The 11,387-nt window shown below is 41.1% G+C and overlaps 1 protein-coding gene across 1 annotated transcript; it reads left to right on the top strand.

Annotated features, from left to right (window-relative positions):
• Positions 1-271: 271 nt before the first annotated feature.
• Positions 272-1,210, top strand: LOC128050408 (olfactory receptor 7A17-like). The gene has a single exon (XM_052642658.1). The coding sequence runs from the start codon at positions 272-274 to the stop codon at positions 1,208-1,210; it is 939 nt and encodes a 312-aa protein (XP_052498618.1).
• The last annotated feature ends 10,177 nt before the right edge of the window (positions 1,211-11,387 follow it).

The raw sequence follows: 11,387 nt of genomic DNA, 5'->3' as shown, positions 1-11,387 counted from the left end.
GCGGGAGACCTCTGTTCGATCCCTGGGTCGGGAAGATCCCCTGGAGAAAGAAATGGTCAACCCACTCCAGTACTATTTCCTGAAGAATGCCGTAGACGGAGGAGTCTGGTAGGCTACAGCCAATGGGGTTGCAAAGAGTCGGACATGACAGAGCGATTTCATTTTCACTTACTGAAGAACATCTTGCTTCCTTCTCTGTTAATTTCTTGATGGCTTCTTTTAGCTAAATTTGCACTGTTCCTGTTTCTATTTCTGCAGTTTCACTGGCTACATGGAACCAGGAAACCAAACTCGTATTTCAGAGTTTATCCTCCTGGGACTCTCAGAAGAGGTATTATTGCAGCCTCTCCTCTTTTGGCTCTTCCTGTTCATGTACCTGGTCATCTTCATTGGGAACCTTCTCATCATCTTGGCCATTATCACTGACTCCCACCTCCACACACCCATGTATTTCTTTCTCTTCAACCTATCTTTTTCAGACATCTGTTTCACCTCTACCACCATCCCAAAGATGCTGTGGAACATCCAGACTCAGAATCAAGTTATCACCTATGAAGGCTGCATCGTACAGATGTATTTTTTCACACTTTTTGGGATGTTAGACAACATCCTCTTGACTGTGATGGCTTATGACCGGTTTGCAGCCATCTGTCACCCATTGCAGTACATGATCATCATGAAACCTGAGTTTTGTGATCTCTTGCTTCTGACATCCTGGTTAGTGAGTGTCCTCGACTCTCTGTTACATGCTTTAATGATTTTGCGACTCTCTTTTTGCACAAAATTGGAAATTCACCATTTTTTTTGTGAAATTTATGAGGTTGTTCATCTTGCTTGTTCTGATACTTTCCTCAATGACCTGATGATATATTTTGCAAGTGGAGTTCTGGTTATTGTTCCACTCACTGGTATCCTTTTTTCTTACTCTAAGATTGTATCCTCTATTTTGAATATTTCATCCACAAGGGGCAAGTATAAAGCATTTTCCACATGTCTGTCTCACCTCTCAACTGTCTTCTTGTTCTATGGTACAAGCCTTGGGGTGTATCTTAGCTGTGCTAGCACACAAAACTCCAGGGCAACTTCAATAGCCTCAGTGATGTACACTGTGGTCACACCCATGCTGAACCCTTTTATCTACAGTCTTAAAAACAAAGACATAAAGCAAGCCCTTAAAACACTCTTCAGTAGAGAAACATTCTCGGTATAAGGGAAGTATTTGTCTGAAGATAGAGACTTTTTCATGAGTAACAGTTCTCAAATCCCTAAAAGATCCTAATCATAATTAATATTATCAGTGACAAGAAAGACAATTTGAAACTTAAGTTATTTACAGAGTTCAGTTTCTTTCTTTTAATTTTTAATTTTTATTTTTACTTTATTTTGTTTTACAATAGTGTATTGGTTTTGCCATACATTGACATGAATCAGCCACGGGTGTACATAAATTCCCAATCCTAAACCCCCCTCCCACCTCCCACCCCATATCATCTCTCTAGATCATCCCCGTGCACCAGCCCCAAGCATCCTGTATCCTGTATCGAACATAGACTTGTGATTCGTTTCTTACCTGATAGTATACATGTTTCAATGTCATTCTCCCAAATCATCCCACCCTCTCCCTCTCCCACAGAGTCTAAAAGCCCATTCTATACATCTGTGTCTCTTTTGCTGTCTCACATAGAGGGTTATCATTACCATCTTTCTAAATTCCTTATATATGTGTTAGTATACTGTATTGGTGTTTTCCATATATTATAAGCAGTGGTTTCTTCTTGTATTTTCTTTAAAATTTTGATCTCTTAATATATACTCTAGGTTTAGCGTGGGAAATAGAACCTACTGCATAGGTGTTCAGAAGTAAAATATGTAATACAGGAAATGTAATGCTTAAAACAAGACAGGATTGCTGAAGAAATTGTGTAATGCTTTCTCTACCAGATGAAAGTAACTGTCCTTCATATGATCTTCTGTTGACAAGCCATTTGACATATCAGAGTCTGTACACCAATGGCCAGGGTTTGGGTTAATCCAATTTGTAACTAGATCACACCCACAATAGGAGAAGCAACTGGAGTCACCATTTGATGTAGTTTACAACAATCTGCCAGAGAAGGCAATGGCACCCCACTCCAGTACTCTTGGCCTGGAAAATCCCATGGATGGAGGAGCCTGGTAGGCTTCAGTCCATGGGGTCATGAAGAGTCGGACATGACTGAGCGACTTCACTTTTGCTTTTCACTTTCATGCATTGGAGAAGGAAATGGCAACCCACTCCAGTGTTCTTACCTGGAGAATCCCGGGGACGGGGGAGCCTGGTGGGCTGCCGTCTATGGGGTCGCACAGAGTCGGACATGACTGAAATGACTTAGCACAATAATCTGCATTTGCTCTCCTACAATGAGTGACAGGTAGATTGTACCTTTGTGAGAGACCAGGGCTCAGAGAACCCAAATTAGTCATGCCTAGATTCATGAATCACAGAAACTTTAAGATAATTGATATGTGTACATTGCCTAAGTTTTGTGGGAGAATATGTTACACAAAAATATGGATAAGTAATACAGAGGTATAGAAAACTAGTATCAGGTCAGTTCAGTTCAGTCGCTCAGTCGTGTCCGACTCTTTACGACCCCATGAGTTGCAGCACTCCAGGCCTCCCTGTCCATCACCAACTCTTGGAGTTCACTCAGATTCAAGTCCATCGAGTCTGTGATGCCATCCAGCCATCTCATCCTCTGTCATCCCCTTCTTCTCCTGCCCCCAATCCCTCCCAGCATCAAAGTCTTTTCCAATGAGTCAACTCTTCGCATGAGGTGGCCAAAGTCTGAGGTTTCAGCTTTAGCATCATTCCTTCCAAAGGAATCTCCTTCAGAATAGACTGGTTGAATCTCCTTGCAGTCCAAGGGACTCTCAAGAGTCTTCTCCAACACCACAGTTCAAAAGCATCAGTTCTTTGGCACTCGGCCTTCTACACAGTCCAACTCTCACATCCATACATGACCACAGGAAAAACCATAGCCTTGACTAGACGGACTTTAGTTGGCAAAGAAATGTCTCTGCTTTTGAATACGCTATCTAGGTTGGTCATAAATTTTCTTGAAAGGAGTAAGCGTCTTTTAATTTCATGGCTGCAATCACCATCTGCAGTGATTTTGGATCTCAAAAAATTAAAGTCTGACACTGTTTCCACTGTTTCCCCATCTATTTCCTATGAAGTGATGGGACCGAATGCCATGATCTTCGTTTTCTGAATGTTCAGCTTTAAGCCAACTTTTTCACTCTCCTCTTTCACATTCATCAAGAGGCTGTTTAGTTCCTCTTCACTTTCTGCCATAAGGGTGGTGTCATCTGCATATCTGAGGTTATTGATATTTCTCTCGGCAATATTGATTCCAGCTTGTGTTTCTTCCAGTCCAGCATTTCTCATGATGTACTCTGCATTTAAGTTAAATAAGCGGGGTGACAATATACAGCCTTCACATACTCCTTTTCCTATTTGGAACCAGTCTGTTGTTCCATGTCCAGTTCTAACTGTTGCTTCCTGACCTGCATACAGATTTCTCAAGAGGCAGGTTAGGTGGTCTGGTATTCCCACTCTTGCAGAATTTTCCACAGTTTATTGTGATCCACACAGTCAAAGGCTTTGGCATAGTCAATAAAGCAGAAATAGATGTTTTTCTGGAACTCTCTTGCTTTTTCAATAATCCAGCAGATGTTGGCAATTTGATCTCTGGTTTCTCTGCCTTTTCTAAAACTAGTGTGAACATCAGGAGGTTCACGGTTCACGTATTGCTGAAGTCTGGCTTGGAGAATTTTGAGCATTACTTTACTAGCATGTGAGATGAGTGCAATTGTGCGGTAGTTTGAGCATTCTTTGGCATTGCCTTTCTTTGGAATTGGAATGAAAACTGACCTTTTACAGTCCTGTGGCCACTGCTGAGTTTTCCATATTTGCTGGCATATTGAGTGCAGCACTTTCACAGCATCATCTTTCAGGCTTTGAAATAGCTCCACTGGAATTCCATCACCTCCACTAGCTTTGTTCGTAGTGATGCTTTCTAAGGCCACTTGACTTCACATTCCAGAATGTCTGGCTCTAGGTGAGTGATCAAACAATCGTGATTATCTGGGTCATGAAGCTCTTTTTTTGTACAGTTCTTCTGTGTATTCTTGCCACCTCTTCTTAATATCTTCTGCTTCTGTTAGGTCCATACCATTTCGGTCCTTTATCGAGCCCATCTTTGCATGAAATGTTCCCTTGGTATCTCTAATTTTCTTGAAGAGGTCTCTAGTCTTTCCCATTGTGTTGTTTTCCTGTCTTTCTTTGCATTGATCACTGAGGAAGGCTTTCTTATCTCCTCTTGCTATTCTTTGGAACTCTGCATTCAATTGGGTATATCTTTCCTTTTCCCCTTTGCTTTTTGCTTCCCTTCTTTTCACAGCTATTTGTAAGGCCTCCTCAGACAGCCATTTTGCCTTTCTGCATTTCTTTTCCATGGGGATGGTCTTGATCCCTGTCTCCTGTACAATGTCACAAACCTCTGTCCATAGTTCATCAGGCACTCTGTCTATCAGATCTAGTCCTTTAAATCTATTTTTCACTTTCACTATATAATCATAAGGAATTTGATTTAGGTCATACCTGAATGGTCTAGTGATTTTTCCCACTTTCTTCAATTGAAGTCTGAATTTGCCAATAAGGAGTCAGTGATCTGAGCCACAGTCAGCTCCTGGTCTTGTTTTTGCTGACTGTATAGAGGTTCTCCATCTTTGGCTGCAAAGAATATAATCAATCCGGTGAAGTCCATGTATAGAATCTTCTCTTGTGTTGTTGGGTAAGGTGTTTGCTGTGGCCAGTGCATTCTCTTGGCAAAACTCTATTAGCCTTTGCCCTGCTTCATTCTGTACTCCAAGGTGAAATTTGCCTGTTACTCCAGATGTTTCTTCACTTCCTACTTTTGCATTCTAGTCCCCTATAATGGAAAGGACATCTTTTCTGGGTGTTAGTTCTAAAAGGTTTCATAGGTCTTCATAGAACTGTTTAACTTCAGCTTCTTCAGCATTACTGGTTGGGGTATAGGCTTGGATTACCATGATATTGAATGGTTTGCCTTGGAAACGAACAGAAATCATTCTGTCATTTTTGAGATTGCCTCAAAGTACTGCATTTCAGACTCTTTTGTCGACCATAATGGCTACTCCATTTCTTCTAAGGGATTCCTGCCCACAGTAGTAGATATAATGGTCATCACAGTTAAATTCACCCATTCTCGTTCATTTTATTTTTTCTTTTATTTTTTTGTTAGTCATTTAGTCATGTCCAACCCTCTTTTTAAAAAATTTTTCTTTTTACTTTATTTTGCTTTACAATACTGTATTGGTTTTGCCATACATTGACATGAATCAGTCACGGGTGTACATGAGTTCCCAGTCCTAAACCCCCCTCCCACCTCCCACCCCATATCATCTCTCTGGATCATCCCCGTGCACCAGCCCCAAGCATCCTGTATCCTGCATCAAACCTTGACTGGCGGTTCATTTCACATATGATATTATACATGTTTCAATGCCATTCTCCCAAATCATCCCACCCTCTCCCTCTCCCACAGAGTCTAAAAGTCCTTTCTGTACATCTGTGTCTCTTTTGCTGTTCGCTGATTCTTAGAATGTCGACATTCACTCTTGCCATCTCCTGTTTGACCACTTCCAATTTGCCTTGATTCACGGACCTAACATTCCAGGTTCCTACCCAATATTGCTCTTTATAGCATCGGACCTTGCTTTTATCACCAGTCACATCCACAACTGAGTATTGCTTTTGCTTTGGCTCCATCCCTTCATTCTTTCTGGAGTTATTTCTCCACTGATCTCCAGTAGCATATTGGGCACTTACCAACCTGGGGAGTTCCTCTTTCAGTGTCCTCTCATTTTGCCTTTTCATACACTCATGGGGTTATCAAGGCAAAAATACTGAAGTGGTCTGCCATTTCCTTCTCCAGTGGACCACATTCTGTCGGACCTTCCCACCATGACCCATCATCTTGGGTGGCCCCACACAGCATGGGTTAATTTCATTGAATTAGACAAGGCTGTGGTCCATGTGCCGAGAAGGCAATGGCGACCCACTCCAGTACTCTCGCCTGGAAAATCCCATGGGTGGAGGAGCCTGGTGGGCTGAAGTCCATGGGGTCGCTAAGAGTCGGATACGACCAGGCGACTTCACTTTCACTCTTCACTTTCATGCATTGGAGAAGGACATGGCAACCCACTCCAGTGTTCTTGCCTGGAGAATCCCAGGGACGGAGGAGCCTGGTGGGCTGCCGTGTATGGGGTCGCACAGAGTCGGACACGACTGAAGCCACTTAGCAGCAGCAGCAGTGGTCCATGTGATCAGATTGACTAGTTTTCTGTGATTATGATTTCGGTGTATCTGCCCTCTGAGGCCCTTTGCAACACCTACTGTCTTACTTTGGTTTCTCTTACCTTGGACGTGGGGTGTCTGTTCACAGCTGCTCCAGCCACTGCTCCTTACCTTGGATGAGGGGTACCTCCTCACTGTTTCCCCTCCTGAGCTTGAATGTGCAGTAGCTCCTCTTGGCCCTCCTGCTCCCGCCCAGCCACCCCTCTGTCTAAAGAGAAGTTGCATGTGAGTTAGCAGGCAGAAATGAAGTAATGATAATTGCTCTCTAAAGGTCTTGACATTCAGTGAGTCGACAGATAGATGCAAGTGTGTGATGAATTTTAGCTTGACTTCACTGTATTCTGCTCTGGTCAACACTTCTTCCCAACTAATGTTCCTGATGATCAAAAGTGACCTCAAGTGTATCAACAGACATTTGGCTGCAGAGCCAGAGTTAAGACAGATCTGCAAAAACTTCATCACAAACTCAAACTTTGCAGTGTCTCTTCAGCAGTTAGATGTTCTTTTCTCTCAAATGTGTAAGGTCTACTTTCTGTAATAAATTCATAATTCCTAAATCATAGTAGTCCTGGTTCTATTACTGAATGCTTACTTCTGCAATTACCGGTTTCAGAAGTGGTTCCAAGGGAATATAACTCCAGAGCTGGACATCTGAAATAGGTTCTGTGTTCTGATTAGATTTAAAGGCATTAGTGACGCTAGTGTGCATGTGTGGGGGGTGGTAGCTAAAAGAGACAGCAATATTTCGCATCATGCTGTGGCAAATCTACAGTTAAACTTAAATTATTACTTTTAGATAACTATAGATACATGCCTTTACAAAGCAAGATTCTCAATACCCAAGTATTTGTTACCTTACAGCTTTTTAGTGAAAGAAGTATAATGTTTTGGTGGGTTACTTCTAAGGCCACAGGAGAACTTGGAGAAGGAACTATTGAACTCGGGACTTGAACTGCTTTAATTCCCAGTTCAGGTTCAAGGCAAGGAGACAGAAAGCAGAAATCCCTTAAAGCAGTGCTCTGTTACTGGAAGGATTTCAGAAATTAGTTCTACAATCAAGTACTTTGTGATGCCAAGGTATTGATTCCAATATGTACTGTGCTAATTCAGAAAATAGATAAGATGGAGAGCGATGTCAGCAGCATGGTGGAGTGCAAAGCTGCTTTTGCTCTCCCAACCAATCTACACTCAGTAAAACATACCCAGTGCAACAGAGCTGTCTCTGTCCATCACATAAAGATGGTAGCTAATTCACAAATTTGTACATCTACAAGCGGGTAGACTGAAATACATCGAAGAGGTGAAACTGAGCGAACAATGGAAGCAGTGCTTGCAATTCAAGCATCTGCCTGTGATAGCTGAGCCTTCAGCCCCAGAGAACCTGGCGGGGTTAGAGGAGCTGGAACACAAGACTCTGGCCTCCTAATCACAGAGACACCAGTGGCTACTGGCAACTGGGTAACTTTAGCAGTGGGGCCTGGGACTCTGTTCCTCCAACTTCTGAGGTGCCTATGACTGTGAATCTTCATCTGATCCTTGCAGTAGTAGAGCATGTGGATCTTACAACACGACACAGGAGAGGCATCTGCATGAACCCAGCTCCCCCAGGGCAGTGGTACCTGTAAATCATGCTATCCTGAATGAAAGGGAGGAACCCACCGTCCTGGTGCACCAGAAAGCAGTGTCAGTGACATTGGTAACAACAAGGCACCAACAACCTCAGAGACACAAAAAGTGAAAATGAAGGCACAGAGTCACACCTGACAGAAGCAGGGTAGGGTAAAAAGTGCCATTTCTTCAAATATAACCACAGACAGCTCAGGTAAGTGAAATGAACAAACAAAATGCTATATCTCCACTTAGCTGAAAATAAAAGAAAGTCCTCTAATTTATATTTATTAGCATCAAGCAGAAAGGTGGTTCATGCCTGAAATGTACAGAAGTACAACACATCAAGCACTGTGAAGAACCAGAATAACATTATCACAGAAAGAAAATGACAGTTCTTCAGAAACCAAGCTTAAAGTCACAGAATACAGTGATCTAACTGACAGAGAATTCAAACCCCTGTCAAGAAGAAACTCAACTAGCTACAAGGATATTCAGAGGTAGTTTAATGAGTTCAGGAATAAAGTTAGTGAACAGAAAAAATACTTAGAAAAAGATCAAGTCTCTAAAAAAAGAATCAGACAGAAATTCTGGACCTTAGGAATTCAGTAAAAAAGATGAAGAATGCACTAAAAAGCATTGTAAATTGAGCAAGACGATAAATATAAAGAGGATTGGGGAGTTGCAACTCTATATCAGAATAATCTTCTAAAAATTTATTATAACATAAAGGTGAAAGGGGGAAATGAAACAGAAAAATATCTGTGAGCACCACATTTAGGTAATGAACTCACAAGATAACATATAGATAATTGAAGACAACAAAAACACAAAATGAAAAAGATGCAGTTCACATAGGTAATTATAGATCAAATGTTATCAACAGAATAAACTATTTCCTGTGAGATATTATACAGAAGTTTTATAATAATCACAAAACATAAATCTTAAGTGGAGGAGCAAAACATAGAGAAAACTGAGAAGAACTTTTAGGAGAACCAACAAACCAAAAATGGCAGACAGAAACATGAGCAAAAAAGGACAATGCATGTATAGAACAATCAGAAAGTGAAAGGTAAAGTGGCAATATTAAGTCTTTATTTACCAATAATCTTCCTAAATGTAAATGGATTGAATTCACCCAAAAGACAGAGTGGCTAGATGGATTAAAAACAAGACTTAGCTATGTGCTCCTGCAGGAGACTCACCTCAGCTCTAAAGGACAACATAGGCTCAAACTGAAGACATAGAAGATGATACTTAAAGTCAATGACAGCCAAGAAAATATGTGTGTAGCCATACTTATATCAGACAAAATGTACTTCAAGCCAAAAATTAATAAGAGACACATGTGGACAGTACATAATGATAACAAGGACAATTCATCAAGAAGACATAGATATTAATATTCATGAACCTAATGTAGGAGCATTAAAATATATAAAACAAGTATTAAGAGACCCAAAGGGAGAATTGACAACAACACAATAGTAGTAAGAAATTTCACACCCTACTTTCATTAATGGATAGATTCTCCAGATAGGAAGTCAACAAGGAAACAGTGGCCTTAAATGTGGCATTAGGCAGGATGAATAGGATAGATTTATACAGAACATTCCATTCAAATGCAGCACAATATACATTCTGTTTAAGTCCACATGAAAAACTTTCAAGGATTGAGCCTATGCTGGGACACAAATCAAATCTGAATAAATTTAATAAGATTTAGAGCATATCACTCGGGGAAGGCAATGGCACCCCACTTCAGTACTCTTGCCTGGAAAATCCCATGGACAGAGGAGCCTGGTGGGCTGCAGTCCATGGGGTCTCTACTAGTCGGACACGACTGAGCGACTTCACTTTCGCTTTTCACTTTCATGCACTGGAGAAGGAAATGGCAACCCACTCCAGTGTTCTTGCCTGGAGAATCCCAGGGACGGGGGAGCCTGGTGGGCCACTGTCTATGGGGTCTCTACTAGTCGGACACGAGTGAAGCAACTTAGCAGCAGCAGCAGCAGCAGAGCATATCAAGCATCTTTCTGATTACAATAATAAGAAACTAGAAGTCAACTGTGGGAAGAAAGCTGGAAATCTGCAAATAAGTGGAGAGTGGACAACACGCCCACTGAACAAAGAAATCAATGGGGAATAAAAAATTAGCTAGAAGCAAATGAAAATGAAAATACAATGCACTCAAGTCTTTGGGGGTGCAGCAGAAATGGCACTGAAAAGCACACTTATAGCAATAAAAGCCTAACAAAGAAACAAAAAATCTCAAAGAAATAATCTAAGCTTATACCTAAGTGAGCTAAAAAAAGAACACACAGACCAAAGTCTGTATAAAGAAGGGAGAAATACAGAACAGAGCAGAAATAAATGAAATAGAGACTAAAAAGACAACAGAAAAGATCAGTGAACTAGGAGCTTGTCATGGAAACGAATGCCTTTAACTATATAAAGAGACAGAAGGCTCTGATAAATAAAATTAGAGATGTAAAAGGGGAAATAATAATAGATACCATGGAAATATAAAGGATCATCAGAGAATATTATGAACAGCTAAATACCAAGTTGGACGAATTTTTGGAGGAATATTTCTGGAGGAAATGGATGAATTTTTAGACTCATGCAAACTTCCAAGACTGAATCATGAAGCAATAGAAAAGCTGAAGAGATTGATTATTTGTACAAAGATTACAAGGGACTAACTTGTAGCTCAGTTGTTAAAGAATCTGCCTGCAATTCAAGAGACCTGGGTTTGATTTCTGGGTTGGGAAGATCTGCTGGAGAAAGAAACAGCAACCCACTCCAGTATGCTTGCCTGGGAAATTCCATGGACAGAGGAGCCTGGTAGGCTACAGTCCATGAGGTCACAAGAGTTGGACATGACTTAGCAACTAAAGCCATCAGCACAGATATTAAAACCATTATCAATTCCAGTTGAACTGTTTCAAATCCTGAAAGATGATGCTGTGAAAGTGCTGCACTCAATATGCCAGCAAATTTGGAAAACTCAGCAGTGGCCACAGGACTGGAAAAGGTCGGTTTTCATTCCAATTCCAAAGAAAGGCAATGCAAAAGAATGCTCAAACTACCGCACAATTGCGCTCATCTAACATGCTAGTAAAGTAATGCTCAAAATTCTCCAAGCTAGGCTTCAGCAATACGTGAACCGTGAACTCCTTGATGTTCAAGCTGGTTTTAGAAAAGGCAGAGGAACAAGAGATCAAATTGCTAACATCCACTGGATCATGGAAAAAGCAAGAGAGTTCCAGAAAAACATCTACTTCTGCTTTATTGACTATGCCAAAGCCTTTGATTGTATGGATCACAATAAACTGTGGAAAATTCTGCA

Source organism: Budorcas taxicolor, chromosome 7, assembly GCF_023091745.1.
Source record: "Budorcas taxicolor isolate Tak-1 chromosome 7, Takin1.1, whole genome shotgun sequence".
Lineage (NCBI taxonomy): Eukaryota > Metazoa > Chordata > Mammalia > Artiodactyla > Bovidae > Budorcas > Budorcas taxicolor.
This window is presented reverse-complemented; position numbering and strand designations above follow the sequence as displayed.

Bases quoted from the DNA above. Each gene is read 5' to 3' on its own strand.
- LOC128050408 (XM_052642658.1), top strand. From the start codon at position 272: ATGGAACCAGGAAACCAAACTCGTATTTCAGAGTTTATCCTCCTGGGA.